The 18,061-nt window shown below is 41.3% G+C and overlaps 1 protein-coding gene across 1 annotated transcript in view; it reads right to left on the bottom strand.

Moving 5' to 3' along the window:
- The window catches only part of LOC129088688 (adenylate cyclase type 1-like), a 35,586-nt gene that overhangs the window by 6,991 nt on the left and 10,534 nt on the right, over positions 1-18,061 (bottom strand). The window contains exons 4-8 of the mRNA XM_054595985.1: positions 15,408-15,519; positions 6,511-6,638; positions 4,592-4,750; positions 4,108-4,249; positions 2,765-2,920 (exon numbers count right to left, since the gene is read on the bottom strand). Of these exons, the coding sequence (XP_054451960.1) occupies positions 2,765-2,920; positions 4,108-4,249; positions 4,592-4,750; positions 6,511-6,638; positions 15,408-15,519 (697 nt within the window). The remainder of the gene's footprint in view (positions 1-2,764; positions 2,921-4,107; positions 4,250-4,591; positions 4,751-6,510; positions 6,639-15,407; positions 15,520-18,061) is intronic.

The raw sequence follows: 18,061 nt of genomic DNA, 5'->3' as shown, positions 1-18,061 counted from the left end.
ACGTCTATTCCTTTTTAGTTTCTTCCTTTCTCTCCTGCCTCTGTATATTCTTCCTTCTTTCCTTTGCTGCTCTATATATTCTTACTTGCTTCCACCTTTCCTTCACTGCCTCCATATGTTTTTCCTTCAGTCCTTCTTGTTTGCGTGTGATCTTCCTTACTTCCTCCTTACCTACCCCGATTCCATATATTCTTACCTACGTCTGTCTCTCCTTTCCCACTTCCTTGATTAAATCTATTCTTCCTTAGTTCCTTCCTTTCTCTCCTGCCTCTGTATATTCTTCCTTCTTTCCTTCCCTCCCTGGCTCTGTATATTCTTCCTTACTCCCTCTCTCCTTGCCTGCTTCTGTGTACATATCCTTTCACTCTTCTATCCTTCTCTGCTTTGATCTATTCTACCCTTCTTCCTGCTTTTCATCCATGGTTTTGTCTCTTCATGCTTACTTTCTTTCTCACATCCCTGCTTTATCCTTTCCTTACTTATATCCTTCCCTGTCTCTGTTCACCCCCCCATCTAGTCTTTCTTCTTCCTTTATCTCCCTGTTTCCATCCTTTAGTTCTCTGTGCTTTCCTCATGTTCTCGTTTTGTTATTCACGAGGCAACAGCACAGATGCCGACTTCTCCTTATATTCCATATTGCGCTCGGTGTAGCACAGGACACATCATGCAGCCATGTCTGCTGCACCAAAAATCCTATTCATCCGTATTGCTCCCCTCCGTGCCTTGAATGCATATATCTCTTCACACAATTCAAGTGTCTGTGGTCTGAATGCGGAATTACAATTCGGTAGTGGGTGCGTGTATGACTTAACCCGTCACCACTTTTCCATATTATACTAATCTGCCTTCTGTCTACGGTGCAACAGTGTTGTCATTATCAGTAATGCAGATCTAAGAGGAGACATGTAGTGTGAGGTTAAGTTCTTCTTTGAGCAGCCACTGAGGAACACACTATAAAGGCAGGAGGATGATGCTTGGTCAAACTTTCAAAGAAAATATTAAAAACACTGCTGCACTACTATACTTGTTTTGACATAAATTAATTCCCTGGATGTTTGTCCTGACCTTAACCACGACTGCAACATACCTCACCAACCCTTATCATAGTCATAACCCCAAAATAAACAATCATACTTATAGGAACTATTTTTTGTAGAGGTGAATCCCCATTAATGATTGTGTGATCTGTGGTTACTCCCCAAAATAAGAAAAAATACATACCCAACACACACACACACACACACACTCACACTCACACTCACACACACACACACACTCACACTCTCACACACACACACACCTGAAAATCTGGATTAAACAGCTGGCGCAAGAATTATACATCTGCCAGGCCACTGGGTTTATTTCAAGGCACACAAGGTCAAGTAAGCTCTTTGACATTTGTCAGTGTCAGTGACAGTTTATGTGTATGTGTGTGTGTGTGTGGGGGGGGGGGGGGGCGGTATGTTGGTCTATGGCAGGAGCTACATGCTAAGGCCTTGATAGGAGCATCACTTACCATAATTGCCTAGCTACTTACAATGAAGCACACATCCGTGCCATATATTTATATACTGACTGAGACGTACAGCTGCTAGAGCGAGTGTGTGAAGCCTTTTTAATTACCCCGAATATTGAATTATTTTTTCCTTAAAAATGCTAATTCATCGCAGATTCAATGTAAGCATGGAAAAATATGTAAACTACTAGGAAAAAGACTTCTATGAAGTGCAATATTGTGTGCCACAATTTCCATATCAGCTCTAAGAGAGTCCATTCAGAGAAGGGCTGTACCTAGCGATTATTCTAATAATCAATTAATCTGATTAATCATTTTATCTCTAAAATGTCAGAAAACAGTAACCTCCACATTTCCTAAAGCACAAGGTGACACATTCGAATCGCTCGCTTTTTGTCCAACAGGCAGTCCAAAACCCCCCAAAATAGGCAGCTAACTCAAATCGGCTAACGATTCATTTTCGAGTCTAAAGTCTACAGCAAGATCCATGGACAATGGAGAGAAGGAACTGGCTGTGCCTCGAACATATCTGCAAGACTGTACTGTACAATGTTCAATGAGGTGACAAAGAATATTTGTGTGACAGCATTGGGGACTGGAGCATCTCTCGCACATGCTAATAATATCCACTGTCTGTCCAAGAGTTCACATTAAGGAAGCCAGTAAATCATGAAGGAATCCACAAACACACGCTGTAGCTCCTCTAATGTTTGCCCCTTGAATGAACTGCAGTTCTGTTCTGTTTGAATTATGTCCTGTGGAGCTTAAGCTCATGTTTTAAGCTCATACAAATGTACAGTGTGGAACGGCTATGTCCTGGTGTTAGGCACATTATGGAAATGTCATGGCTTTTTTGCAAGACACCTAGGACTATACATTAAATTAAAATATATTATATGAAAAGAAAAGTTTTAAATGCCTCTTAATTGATTAACTGTTCTACAGAAAGCCTTTGCCTGACAGATATTGTTGCTAAAGTAGATTTTATCACCAGAGTTTACCACAAAGCTTAAACAATACCATGAATAAAGACAACAAAGATTCAGGTTATGGTTTAAATAAAGAGATCAGGCCCACATTAAAGGGCAATTAGAAATCCAAGTAATGAAACAAGCGTATAGCAAATATATATTTCACTACTGCAGAAAACTCTAGACATTCAGACTTGTACATCTTTTCGTCTCCATTTACGTAAATCACAGCACGAACAAACACAGAAACGTCAACACAGACACTGAGAGTTTATACCTTATCACCGTCCTCGCAGTTCATGACATTGGAGAAGGGAATCTCAGCCTTGAACATCTTCCTGCAGTGCATAAGCTGCACTAGTAAGTAGCACACAGTTTTGAACTTCATCTTTTTGGCGGGCTTTATATCCGAAAGAATCAATCCTGGGAATATCTGTCACCAGATAAGAAACGGGAACAAGGATTTAGTCATGATACCCCACACAGATTTATATATATATTTATATTATGTAAGGGTAGAAATCATGCACATTGGACAGCATGCAAGTGCACACATGCTCATGCACACACATGCAATCATTATTATCAGTCTCAGGAATCTAACTTGAAAATGGTTCAAATAAGGTCATCCCATCGGTGGTTTTAATAGTTTTAGAACTTTGCTGCTCTCATTTCTCATTCCTCATTTTAGAAAGCTATTTTAGAAAGATTGATCAAAATTAAGCACAATTTAAAGTGTTTGAAAAGATGTCCTTTGCACTAAGACATATTTGTTTTGCTCGATACACAACGTCCAAGGCGTGTCCCTGAGCAGGAGCACATAAAGGAGCAATAGCATAGCGAGTAGCAGCCTATCCAACACAGCTTAGTCAGGGCACATCTTTCTCTGAGCCATGCCTTTGATGAAGTCGAACCATCAGCTCTATTAAGAGGATTAGCAGAGTCTCCCGCATATCGAAGAAAAATGCACGCAACTGGGGTGTTACGGGTTCATACGAGGGCCCGTGTAACCTATGTGCAACGCTTTACGTTGCATAATAGTAAACCTGCTGCAAGAGAGGAGAGGAGAGGTAGAAAGAGAGGAGAGGAGAGTAATACAGAACCAAGACTGAAATTCCCTCTCCAGCTGCTTGTGGCACATCTGTCGGGAGATGTGCATGTTTATGTGTCAGCACTGACACACACACACACATATATGTATAACTGTAAGTTTGCAGGACTGTGCAGACTCAAGATGATAGATGCCACGGGCTTTATGGCCCCAGTCCAATCCAGTAAAGGCTGGAAGGGAGATCAGCTCAACAAGTGTGTGAGAGCTCCGTCATATGACGCTGGACACGACAACACTATAAGCCTATTTCTATTTGATTATTTGATTGTACATATTGGCATAGAGGTGAAGTAAGGTCGAGATAAGTCTGCTTTTTTAACCTAGCCGATTTACCACATAAGTCTGTTAACACTGATTAGCATACGTCCTGCAGAAGCTTTGCTAATGTGTCCACACTGTCTAGGTAATAACAGGTTCAACTGAGGCCAACGTCTCATAGGAAGCGTCATCTCGATAATTTTACTCTGTTGTGAAGCTAAATATACATTCACAGAATTTCAGTGCGATACCTTCCGTCGGTGAGATGGCACTATAAAGAAGGTTTCAATTTCATGTTTTTGGAGGAAGGCATTCCTTTCGTGGCCGTTTCCAGGCTCCACCTCATAATCTCCGTTTAGGCACTCCAGCGTGGATTTGGTGATGTGGACTTTCCTGTGAAACACATGCGGAGACAAGACAGGGTAATACACAAGCAGCATGATAGGCACAAACAGTTACAGGAGACTGTCAAAATGAGGCCTGAAATCCTGCTTTTGAAAATTCTACAAAAAGGTGATTTTGATTATGGCCAAGTCTAAGAACAATTATCAGTATTTTAAAAACACTGGCATTAAGGCAAACTCTTGGTAAATATATACAGGACAATATTGTAAATATTCACACCTCGCTTTACAATATGATTTCATGTGTCAATTCTAGATCACATAATTAGTGTGGATGTGTCGTGTCCATTGCTGTTGAGGCTGGTCTTCAAGCTAAATGTCCAGTACTGACCCAGGTAGTCCTCCAGCCTCCATTACATTGGCTAGTGTCACATCATTGGACCACACATCATATTGCCATTTCCTGAGGCCCAGCACGCCGCACAGCACCCGGCCTGTGTGCAAGCCCACACGCATGTTGAGGTTGACTTCTGTGGCCTCTGCCACTGACCTGCAGGGACAGAACACATGGAGTGTTGGAGTGAGGTTGTGTTTGTATTTATATATTTATATATCTATAAATAGACAGAGCATAAAAAGGGCAGTGCAGTGCAGAAGATGGACAAAAATAACACAAAGTGACATTACCAATTCCAGGGGTGGAAGCAACGGATTACATTAACTCTTGTTACTGTAACAAAGCCGTTTTTTGTTAACTTGTAGGTTTTTTTTTGTACAAGTACAGACAAAAACTGTCATTTTATTATTACTAGTATTCATATCAATTGTTATTATTATTATCATTTAGAAACAAAAGTCACATGAAAAAATCTTGATAGACTGCGTGAGAATGGAACAGAAGAAAGGAGAGGAATCAGCAGCTGCAGCAGAGAATCAGTGTCTGCTGCAGCAGAAAGGTGACACTCCGGAAATGAAACGTCATAATTGATTGGGTGTGTCTGCGGACACAGGTTGTTGAAAATAGTAAGCATATTGTACCTCTCCAAAACAAGGAAGTAAAAAAATAAATACATTTATTTGGATTAATGACAGATTTAAAGCAGCACCATACCGGCACGCTAAGAAACGTCACACATGCTAAGACATGCTAAGTCTGGCTAACCAGCGATGCTAAATGCTAACATGCTCCAGTGACCTCTGTGTTCATTAGGGGACCTTTACCTTCAGGGACGTGTGTGAGGACTTTCTGCTGTTTGTGAAAGTGCGACTGCAGAGCGTCATTCAGTTAAAACATTTTTTAAAAACGAAAGCAATATATCACTGTACACAAGCACTGTACGTTTATTGAATAAGACGTATACATATTCTAATAATACATGCCTGTCAAACTAGACTCTATAGACACAAACTAAACAAAAAATGAGAAAACTATAGCAGAGGATGTTGTCTTTACCATGCTGAAACATTTAGACATAATATTGAAAGGTTCTCAAACAGTCAATGATCAATATGTTTTCCATGTGGTCCATCGTGGGTAAAACTGTTACTGCTATCATTGTATGTATATTTAGGCACAAACCTTAAAGGAAATCAATCATCAGTGTTGCATTAAACAACATGGTTGATTGAATCAAATCAAGCATTATGGATAATGATCCAGGTCAGAGACAGGCGAATAATATAAACCTCTTATTACAAGCAGTCTTTGCAAATAGATGTGTCAATCTGTCCGACAGATGGGGAACAAACTGCTAACAATGCTTTACTTTGCTCCAACATACAGAAATAGACTAACAAACAAAAGAGACTGCTAAGTTGAGCATTTCTGTTTAATCAGTGTTGAGGAAAAAAGTAAAATCTTAATTAACAGGCTTCCAGTCAAGTCATGAAAGTTTCTGATTTTATCTTCCGCTCCATCTCAATCTCTCACTTTCCTTTGGTCCTTAGCAGGGTATGCGAGGACAACAAGCTCAATAAAATAGCTGATTTCTCCACTTTCTCCATGAAAGCCCTTTTTTTTTTTACCCCTCTCTCAGCCAACTGTAGTTCTGCTCACTCAGATGTTCAGTGTTAAAATTCACTCACAGCACACATGGCTGATCAGGCTTCAGTTTACTCTACTTGAAGAGAATCTCTCAACATGGACTCAGTTAAACAGTGTGTTTGGAATAGAGTAACGATTAAAGGGACGATTTATTTGGCCTGTTTTAGAAAGCAAATGGACAGATAATGATTTAATTCCTGTACACTTAGTGGAATGATCACTATTGTAATAGTGCTAGATATAAGAAAATAAATATGAACACTCACGTTATGGTGTCAATCATGTCCAGACCCATCTCTACACAGCAGTGGGCGTGGTCAGTCTTGGGTTGGGTCAGTCCAGACACACAGTAGTAACAGTCCCCCAGGATCTTAATCCTCCGACAGTGGTTCTCCTGACAATAACAAAAAGAGATTGTGATTCCATGTCTTCTCCCAATGAGGGTTAGCCAATCAGTAACACAATCATCTTTACCTATACATTTCATCCTAAACAAGCATCATTGTGGTCAACTCAGTAGGTGTTTAAAAAACATTCAAAGTACCAAAAGGCATCACTCTTTCAGTTTAATCAAAGTTGCACGCATGGTGGCTCAGAGCAGTGGTGTTTCAGTTTAAATATTCTGACATTTAATTATAGTTTATCCATTACACTGATCCCTATCCATCAGTGTAATTTGTAAATGTAGCTCCAAGCTATTCATTGCTGGAAGTTCCAAGGTCAATTGGGTTTATGGAGTTATTCGTTATTTCACCTCCTTGTGCACAAAGTTTTGAAACATTTTGTGATTTCCCAGGGGGGTTTTGTGCTGGACTATTTCTTGGCCGGGATCAGATCAGACCAACAGTTAGTCAAGAATTCCTCTCCGCAGTCCCTGCGCCTCACTACTAGCCGCTAGGAGACTACTACACCGGTAGGAGCACAGGCGGCAATATCGGAGACGGACTGGAGCGCCCGTCTGCTCTCCTCCCGGCTGTGGTCTCCTAGCAGCAGGGGACGCCACCAGCCTGCTGTTCTGCTCTTTTTCTCTAACCTGTGTAACGTTAGCAGGAAAACATGGTGGAATTAGCTCGCTTACGTTAGCTGACTAACTAGCCAGCAGTTAAATGACATAAATGTAACAACTTAATGATTCATCAACACTTTCGGCACAGCGTAGGAGAGCACATTGCTATCGCCAGACAATCAGTAACTGTTCAATGTGATGATGCTTGATTTTCAGTACAAAGAAAGGTGATAAAAGGCTTTTGCTTGTGCAGTGATTGTAATGCTACACGGTGGTTAAGGAAAAAGACACTGTGGGAAGAGCGCGTTGTGTTTCATGACGTAGATTAGTCCCAGACGGTCGATTCTCTCAGTATTGGCCTTGTGAGATTAGGGCAGATTTTTAAACAACAGATTTTTAGGAACAGCATTGATGTGTCATTTAGTTTTCAGCTTAAAAAACATGTTCAAGTGTTACTCTTAAAGTCGGCAAATCAGTCCGTGGATAAAGTGGGGCTTAATGGATAAACTGTTGACAGAAATAGCCTGAAACTCTTGGATTAATGATGATTTTATGCCAGTAAGGTTGTTTTTGACAGCAAAAAGATATGCCAATGGCGGCCGTGTAGTTAACAGACCAATAACAGAGACAGTTGAATGCAATAGAGATACAGTACCCAACCCTAAGACACTGTAGGGGAGAAGTGAATAAATATAGGCACACAATCAGAAAGACAGTAGCAGTTAATAAAATAAGAGAAAAAGTCAGATAAGACAGTTATACATCATTAGTTCGACCACATACAGAACATGGCGATGCCTTAGATCTCCACATGGACTGATATTTGTACAGCATGCAAACTCTCGAGACCTTGAACTCCCATCAACATTGAAGTGGTTCCCACAATGCAGCGCTAAATCAAAGGATCAGTCTCACTTTAGGGAATAAGGTGAGTCACTCTCTCACTCTTTGGGGACAATAAGCAGTGGCATGAAAAGGCAGCTTACCAATAAAACCCATTATTAGAGGATATGAGCAACAGACCGAGATTTTACCAGGGAGACCGGGTTACCGAGGACGCCTTCTCATAACCCGTTTATTGTTTCCATGGAGGTAATGGGATCACTGGCCATGCATGTGAAGAGCACAAAGCCTCATAATTATGCACATCGATGGGCATAAGACAAGACGGATGCTCTATTTTTAACACGCAAGCCATGTGAGTTTTCAGAAAATAGAGATGGCAAAGGGCTTGTTAGCGGCAACTATTTGCCTCATGCTGCTTCACATGCTGTGGTCATGCCTGTCTGAGTGCTCAGTGGCATCGAAGCACATGTGCTGTTCATGTTCAAAACCCTCGGTATCAGAGAAATGAGGCAACAAAGAGAAAAGCATGTTCACTGTTGAGCAGCTCTCTGTGAAAGACCCTTTCGGTTGAAATATTTTCCTGAATATTGAATTGCAAAAATCTAGAGTTCAAGTAGACATTTTTGCCAAATTTTAAGAAATGCCTCCAGGCGTTCCTGAGCTATTGTATTCATGAGAATGGACTAAACGGACAGACGGACAGACGGACAGACACACCGGAAACATAATGCAACAGCTGTTGCCGGTGCGGAGGCGTAATAATTGGAGATAAGATAATTAGATACTTATATAGACACAATCCCATTATATAACCTATAGGCTTATATTACATGTATCTTTCCTTTTGTGCCGCTGTAAGACTTAATTTCCTTCCTGGGGATCAACAAAGTGTAATCTTATTTTATCTTTTTGTAAAATGCAAAAGTTTCAAACCTCCGGTAAATGGAATGGGCTCAGTGCTAAAATTAGCGGCAAAATATCTTAGCTTCAAACTAGTCTGTTACTTCACTCCATTGGACCAAAATGACGAGGCTAGAATATACTTTAAAATTTAAAATTGATATCTTGTGAACTGGATCTTGATCTGGTTCTTTCTCATTTTCATTTGACAATAAAAAATGATGTTAACTGTAAAAGTGCCAACGAGGTCTCTTCGGGGTTACTCAGGTCACGGTGTAGGAGTATAACAGATGGCCCTATAGTGAGGCATATGTGAAGCTACAGGAAGCAGGGGGAAAGTCCTTGTACTTACAGAGTCTCCCACTCTGTACTTTTCCTGTGCTAATCTGCACTGCGAGGATTTAGGGGCTGATTCAGTCCCAAGCAGGATTACCACCGTCATGTGACTAAGGCATTGTGGGCAATCCGGGTGGTCAAGACGGGCCCTGTGTATTACGGACAGGTAGACTTAGACACCTACTCACAATTTCCATTAGAAAGGAAGCCAAAATTAATTTTTAAGATGAACGTTTTGGATAATTCATGTTTTTCGGTGAGGTCAGAATATATTGCGAGCACGAGCAGCAGCATCAACAGTGAGGTGTGGATATATTACCAGGAACCGTACATAGAGTGCATGCTCGCAGAGATGGAAATTAGAAAGCACTTCAGTGCGCACAGACAAAAGAGAGGGAGACAAAAAGGGACACTGAGACAAAAAGGGGGAGACAAAAAGGGGACATAGAGACGAGGAAACAGAAGGTGTGTTTGCAGCTGTCTGTCTCTGAATCTGCCCTGCGTCATGTAGGAACACTATTGAAACACTTTATTTAATTCTAGCTACAAGCAATCACACTATCTTATGTATTGTATATGAGGCCAATACATAGTCGACAAACATTTTCCAATCTACCTTGGCTTGAATTATTTAATGTCTTCATTTAATCAATAAAAGCAGACAGTGATTCATTGCAAAATCTTCAAAGAGTGCATGCAGAAGTTCTCTCAACATTTCCCCTGCTCCACTGACGCCGCTCCATCTCTGCCTGCATGCAACCACCGACTGAATATTTTCCCTTTTTTTGTCACCCAGCTCCCTCTATTGATTTGAGTTAATAAGCAATAATTTATGTGCAACAACAAATGAATAATATATCAACACTTCCTCCACCCACCACAAACTGGTGGGTTGGAACGAGTGGGTGCTGGAGATCCGTTAAGCAAACATATTAATATAGATATATTTCACAGATATGACCGATGCAACAAACAACAACTGTTCGGCGCTTCAACAGCGTTTCATTTACAAAGATGGCACTGCTTTTTTTCTGAACGTTGGATTGGAAATGGAAACGAGGAGCTCCGTTTTCTTGGATGCTTAAAGATAGAAAAAAATTGTTGAAAATATAGTTTTAACATTATGAGGCCCAAATAGCCTACATATGTGTAACATTAAAGATAAGGGTTATTCAGTCAGTATATTAAAAACAGGTTTCTTGTGTGTTCTTGAGGTTAAAAACACTTCAACAACACTTGTTGTGAGTACTGTAATTATAGTATTGCTCTTGGCGGCCTTACAATGAAATCAGCATTCATTTGAGAAATGCCTCGGAACTGTTGTGAAAAAAAACAAGCTATTGTGAATTTAAAGATTTAATGTTGCCTAATGTAACAAATAAAAAATATGCATCTTATTATTTCCAAATATAAATTCCAAAGGCTCCTCCACTGGTTTTTAAACATACAGGCTATAACACCAATATAATGCATGCTGTGTCAAGTCTGAAAAATCACCCTGATTTAAAAAGACAGCCAGCTTTAAAACTTTGCCTGTATTGTTTCAAAATACTGGGGATGGTACTAGTCAGAGGGCGAACAAAATGCTTGAGATGCATTATGGGAATTGTAGGATCCATTGCTTTTGAACTCTTATTATTGACTTAAATTATTGTCTTGGCCTCTGCTCCTTCAATGTTGACCTTCCTTTTTTGAACCCGCCTCATAAGTTTCCCCCAATTTACAAAAATGCAAGCAGAAAATCTTTTATTGCTTGAAACCGAAGCGTTTTTTCTCTCCTACACTTCTGTCAAGATCTCAAGCTGGCTTGTTTGGCTTGGGTTTTGCTTCAGTCCACAGTTTCTTAGCACACAGGCATCTGAGGGAAAACTGCAGGACTTGACAGTGATCCTTGCACCTGCTCGTGAGACAAACCCAAACAGGGTTATCGGAGCTGTGTTTACACGCGGACTTTAGTTTCTGGCAGTCAGCTGTCAGTGTGGGCACTGAACAGTCCTTGTGCCTAATTTAAGAATCCTACATTTTTATTAGCATCCTGAGCAGTTGATTTTTCTTGGCATGGGAGTTTGTGTTATATAAACCCGCAGATGTACAAATGATCACATCTACAAAGCAGTTTGAACCGTTTTGGTTTTTTTTAAAGTTAACTTTTTGCAGAATTGCGCTTTCCTTGGTAATATAATGGTTTTTGGTTCACTTTCTTTCTCTGCTTTGGGAATTTATAGTGTCTCACAAAGAAATTACAGTTGAAATTGCATCATCTCTCAGGTTACTCACGACTATATATTTGTTCTTGTTGTTGTTTCTTCAAACTAATTACGATAAGTTTAATGTTTCAGGGAAAAGCAGTTCTGACAACTGATTGTCAGATATGCTCAGGTGAATTATCTTCAAAATAGGGCAAAAAAATACCCAGGATGCGAATAAAGCAATAAATCACATCAACTCCAGCATGCATCCATGCACTGCACACGTGGCGCAGGCTATCCTGTAAGCTTTCACAGTCATACGTGTGTGAATGGAAAGGAAACTCTGACTCGTTGAGGGAAGTAAGAGGCAGCAGATGGATACATCATTGAGCTGTCCTAAAAATGGAAACACGAGAGAGAGGAAGAGAGTGCAGAGAACCACAGGGCATAAAAGACACAGTTGAAGGGAAGTAGGCTGCTGCGTGTCAATCAAATAGATGAGAAACAAGGAGCGGAGGAGTCCTAAAGCTGTGATGCAGGGAGGTGTTGCGAGAGGAGAGAAAAGAGACACAAGAATGAAAAAGCTTTGTGAAAGTCTGCCATGGAAACGGCGACGACACACGTACACACACACACACACACACACATGCATACAGACACAGACGCACATCCAGTCCAGAGCTATTAATGTTATATATCATTACAACAAAAAATGTATTAATCACAGAGTCCTTCTCACAACAGAAGCTGTTGTTTCGAGTGCCGGACAGACGGTTGCAAACTCCGCCAGGGAGAGGAAGTGTTTATAGAATGACCGGTTGGTGTGCTAATTTACATTCTTGTTGTCCCTCGTAGAAAAATAAATCTCCTTCTTCTATTACTTTCCTCACAAAACAAACATTGACATTGTAATTCTGATTGATTTCCACATTTTGTTACCTGTATTTAAAAAAATACCAACTGCTTCCAGTCAAGTTCAGACCACTTCTACAGTAAAACTCCGTCTCTTGGGCTCTGTGTGATTGTGTCTGCTCTGTGTGTTTTTATATTTTCTTGATATCACCAAAGATCAAGTTTGAGTAGCAATGCTGTTTTCAAAGCTTTCCTGCGATGTCGGCGCCCCTTGTATTCGTTCTCAGCGGTATAGCAGGCAGATTCTCAGCCTGGCGGTGAAGAGTTATAATTACTCCCAGCTTGTGTTCTCGTGGGTGGTGGGAATCAAACAGCAAATACTGATCAGTGTGAGTGGGTTTCCTGTGAATTTCAATCTTCAAGATACCCCCTACTTCATAAGGCACAGTCCAAGAGGGATTGTTTGTTCAGACTCCTAACCATAGACTGTATGTAAGAAATGGACGTGGTCACGGGGATGTATCCAATTGGTTGGTGGACTGCCGTTATGAAGTGAGAAGGTGAAAGCTGAATAAGACATCTTTTAGGTGGCCAAAAAGGGTAAAGTTAACTTTCATGAACTGAAAACCCACTGTGAAAGGGTTAAAGTTGTAACATGAAAACATGGACAACTCCCAGCACGGACACCACTGTGGTTTCAACCTGTAAATCACAATTTAGCCTAAAACAAACTGGTCTACTGCCTGAAATACAAAATGTTTTTTATATAACCCGTTTAAATTAAGGCTAAACGGCATCACTTAGGGCCTTGCAGCTTTGACTAACAGGTGCATGCCATCTCAGGTGGATCGCCGCTATCAGTCTACTTTGCTGCGTCACCCCGGGCAGCCTCAGCTCAACCAAAGATCCACCTCTTGGCCCAATTTTTGGATTAGCCAGGAATAAGTCTGTGTTGCCACTGCCAAGATGGCGAGGACAGGACATAACACGTCAGTCTTTGGTTAACAGCTTTTACTCAGCCGCATACATCTGAGAACATAGGGGAAGGAGAAATACTGCAAAAGTTTACTTGAGTTTAAATTGACTCAATGATAGACTGTGTCTTTAACACAGGATGGGTAGATATAGTGCGTTCCTTTTGTGAGCATTAGTGATAGTTGATATGGAGATAAGTTTGAAAAGTGGCAAAAAATGTCTAATTTTATCTAATGTCTAAGATTAAGTGGTAAAGTGTCAAATTCAGAAGCCGCTACGTGAGGTTAAAAGTCTTGTCTTCCTTTATGTTTCTATAAAGTTGGCTGGATGAAGAGAGAAGGGGAGACTTGGTCTACTACAACAACACTCAAGGAGCACACCGCGTTCCTGGCCCGCTTCCCATGCAGCTTGACAAGTCCAAAGAGTGGACAGGTGGTGTGGGGACGGTGCTGGAATGGTATTATGAGACGATGCCCGGTGGCCATGTGGCACCGCCCGCTCTGAGTACGGAACGAGAAGTCTGAGTGCCCACAGTGACCACGGCCATGAGTCACAGGCACTGCCACTTCCTGCCAAAGTGGATCAGAATGAGTGGGGCTTTGGGTCAGGGCAAGGCTAGAACATTTGATGACACGTTTTATGGCTGGGGACGGCGTTTCAGTGCAACACAAGGCTCCCAGCTAGCAGCCGGGCGGAGGTCAGACCGATCTCCTCGGTTGTAACCCAAAGAGCGAGAAGGCTCCAATCACAACAGCAAGCGAACAGACGTACCTCAAGATTGCATTTCTTCTAGCCAAACTATTTCAGGAGATGGAAGTGAAACTGTATCATTTGAAGCTAAATGAATTGCAGCATCTTTGAAATGAAGGGGAAAATTAAAGTGCATCAACTTGTTGACAGCACTTGACTTATAAACGAGAGCGTCTCTGAGTGTGTGTGTGTGTGTGTGTGTGTGTGTGTGTGTGTGTGTGTGTGTGTGTGTGTGTGTGTGTGTATGTGTGTTTATTGCACACATGGAATCCCAGAAAGACAGACTGCAGCTGCCATGCAAATAGCAAGAGCCAGGTAAAGCAAGCGATCCAAGACTAATTGGGAAAGGAAATGACAATCATTTGACAATAACAAGTCAAATTGAGAGACACTCTCTTTTTATAGTCGGTTCTAATTTTGTGCGCGTAAACAAACAAGTTAAAAATAGAAGCTCCCAACACTGCCAAGAAAAACCTTCTATGAAAGCAAAAAAAAAGGGTTAGTTGTAATCCTGTGGATTAATGGATTTGACAAGGGCATGTGCCTAGTGTAAGTAATAGAGGCCAGATTACATGTAGATAAGGCTGTGGCAGGGTGATCTGCAGGGGGCTCAGGGACTCAACCTTCTCACCAAACAAAATATGTGCGTCAACCAAATCCACGGTGTCGAAGAAGGAGCGATATCCTACCTGTCCTGCAGACGGATCAGCCCATTTTAAAGTAAAAGCACGTCGAGGTACCTGCGGTATTTTGATTAAAGTGTTTTTGTTACACCAGAGCTGGTTTCAAAGCGACAAGGTTAACCACAATCTCAAGCTCACAGCAAAAAGTTGAGCGGATTTTCAGCACTGAAATCACAAAGAGCGATACATTGCCAGATGGGAGAGCTGAAATTTAGTTTTTTTTCTTTTTTTTCTACATGCGAAACCCCAAGAGAGATCGTGACAAGGACAACTCAGTGGTCCCTTCATTCAGTTCGTCCGCACAAGTCCGACGAGTGGAGGCGAGGTTTAGCCCTGGTTAAATCTGGCCTAGATTAGAGAGGTCTGTCAACTCTTCCCTCAAATGAAGCACCGGGTAATCATATTAAGCATCATATGGGCTTCCAGTATTCACAGTGACATCATGCTAAGCTGGTACAATAGCGGCATGTGCCAGCGGCCTGTGGCCAAAGCGGCACTAAACCAACACACACACTTCCTTCCCTTGTCAAAGTTTTGGACAGAGCACTAGCAAAAGAGCAGCTTCCCATGCCAACAGTGACTGTAATTGAGGGATATGTGTTCAAGGAAAGGGGAAACAGACTCACCGTTGCAAGCTCATCGAACTTTCCAAACAGCTCATTTAGCAGTTTAACCAGTTCCTGGGCTGTGCACTGGGAGGCCAGACTGGTGAAACCGACTATGTCTGCAAACAGGATGCTGTGACAGAGAGAGAAAGAGAAGCTTTTCAGTCAAAGCAGGTTATTTATAGCAGCATGTACGAAGGAGAGAGAAAAAAAAGATTATTGGGTGCCTGATCAGATTAGCTCTCTGGTTTTTGTACATGACATCTAGGAAGCCTGAGCTTCAAGTCAATTTGAACATTCTCTTTTGATAATGGTTTTACAGGAAGCTAATCAAACATTCAAATTAATGACCTGCAGCAGCAAAAAAGGAAAAAAAGAGAGAGCGAGTGTGTGCCGTTCTCTAACTGGCAGCGCAGTCAAGCAGAGACGACTCAAAATAGAAGCAAGAGCATTCTCATGGGGATCAAGGTGGAGACATGTCCTGTTGGGAGCCGGTGAACAGCCATTCTGGGATATATAGCAACCACCAAGGTGCTGTCACCTCACCGGGTGAACTTGTATTTCCTTTTCACAGTTGGTACATTGAACTGAGAGTGCTTGAGGTTTCAAATTGAACTGAAATAATAATTACAAAAAAGTCTGTGAAATCAGTTAGTTTTTCAGAAATGCAATAACCAAAAAGAAGAAATGTTAAGATTAATTTTACTTCTCTGCTGTGATTGCACCTCCTACATTAATTCTCTCCAGGTGGCATTATATTTTTTCCTTGCGACTGTCGGTGCTGTAATGCAATTGGTCCAGTATCTGTGTAGGTGGGCACTAAAATAGTTATTGATATCACTGCAGTTCCAACAGACACACAAGCAGTTAACCAGCTGGGGACTAATGTTTTTTGCCGCCTCTTTTTGCTGTTAGTCCCATCTGTGATTTGAGGGCTCCGTATGTTACTCCATGACTCTGCATGTTAGTTACTCCTTTACTGAGTGCTGAGGTTATCTGGTGCTGGGAGTTTTCACAGTCTGATTGTTTGCTGTCAACGCAACTGAAGGATGAAAGAAAGAATGAAAGAGCAATGACGGCTAACGTTAGCTACATTGTGTGAGAGCTGATGATAAAGTAACATGAACCAAAACTAACATCTAGTGGGAATCAGTGCCGGGATGTCACCAATTGGTTTGTGGACTGCTATCTCGAGGTCTTGAGTTTGAGATTTTGGCCTTCGCCATCTTGGCTTTTTGCAACCAGAAGTGACATGAGAGGGTGGAGCTAATCACAACCTAACACTGAATAAGATATTTTTAGGCCACCAAATACGTCACAATTAACTTATACGAAGTGAAAACAAACTATGAAAGGGTTAAACTTGTAACACGAAAACATGGGACAACTCCCAGACCTTCCAACGCTCGGTTAGCGCCCTGTCAGTCACAAGGTAGCCAGGCCCTAAAGCATACCCTGCTTTATGGTTTATTCTACTCTAAAAGCGACCATAATCTACTAAATGAACATCATGCTGTATTGAAAAAGACTTGAAACTAGAGATTGAGACCATAAACTCATGTTTACAATGTTTACTGAGGCATAAATCAAGTGAGAAGTAGGGTCATTTTCTCATAGACGTCTATACAATAAGACTGCTTTTTGCAGAGGAGTCGCCCCCTGCTGGCCAGTAGAAAGGCAAGTTTAAGGCACTTCTGCAGTGGCTTCACTTCTCAGACCCGGAGGTTGCTGCCTGGCTATCGTAAGCAAATGAGGCTCTAAACTATTCCGACAGTGTTTCTGCAAATGCGTTTAAAAAAAGTTTCATCCCCTTTTGAAAGACAGAAAATTCGGCACAATAGTTGCCTTTTCGATTATATTCACTTCCACAAAAGTGTGGAGAATTGAAACATCAGGTTGACTTTAATCATTGCATTCTAAAGGTTGGTAGAGATTATTTTCACAGTTTATATGCCCCAAATTTTTATCTGTGATGTTAGTGTTTTCATGTGATGATTTTTAATTCATATTGTTTCATTGTAACTTGACAACAGGCCCTGGAGGAAAGGTCACTTTCTTAAGGGGATTAGTCATCAAACTCTGACTGTCCTGTCCAACTTGCATGTCCTCAGCTCAGTCCTCTGACTGCAGACTGTTGCCTGCATGTGGGCTGGTGTTTTCACAGTGAGACAGAGTTCTGGATCTCTAACAGGGAGCTGCTAAATGTCATTTTTTTCGTCTCGCAGATGTCACTGTAACGAGGGGAAATAGATTACATTCTTGTGAACGTTCTAATTGGCAGCCATCTGTGGCTGACAAATATTTGAAACGTTAAACACTGCCAGTGTAAACACTTCAATTCACTAAGACTCTGAAAAGAACTGAACCGACGCTATAGTGTATTTCTTATCCGTGGAAGAAATCATGCACAAATGCAGTCAAAGAATCTTAAACGTGTGCTGTGAATTACCCAAAAATAAAGCAAAGAGCTGGATAAACACCAAATTGATTTTAATGCCCAGTTATTTAATCCCTCAATCGAACACAACAATTTCTGTTTCATGCCTGCTCTGGATTCCAAAACTATTTCTTCTAAACTGCCTTGAATGAGCCATCTTAAAAGTTTAACCGCGGATTATAATTTGCACCCAAATGTCTCTATCCTTCTGTCATTCTCTTCAAAGACCTGAAAATGT

Source organism: Anoplopoma fimbria, chromosome 3 (assembly GCF_027596085.1).
Source record: "Anoplopoma fimbria isolate UVic2021 breed Golden Eagle Sablefish chromosome 3, Afim_UVic_2022, whole genome shotgun sequence".
Classification (NCBI taxonomy): domain Eukaryota; kingdom Metazoa; phylum Chordata; class Actinopteri; order Perciformes; family Anoplopomatidae; genus Anoplopoma; species Anoplopoma fimbria.
This window is presented reverse-complemented; position numbering and strand designations above follow the sequence as displayed.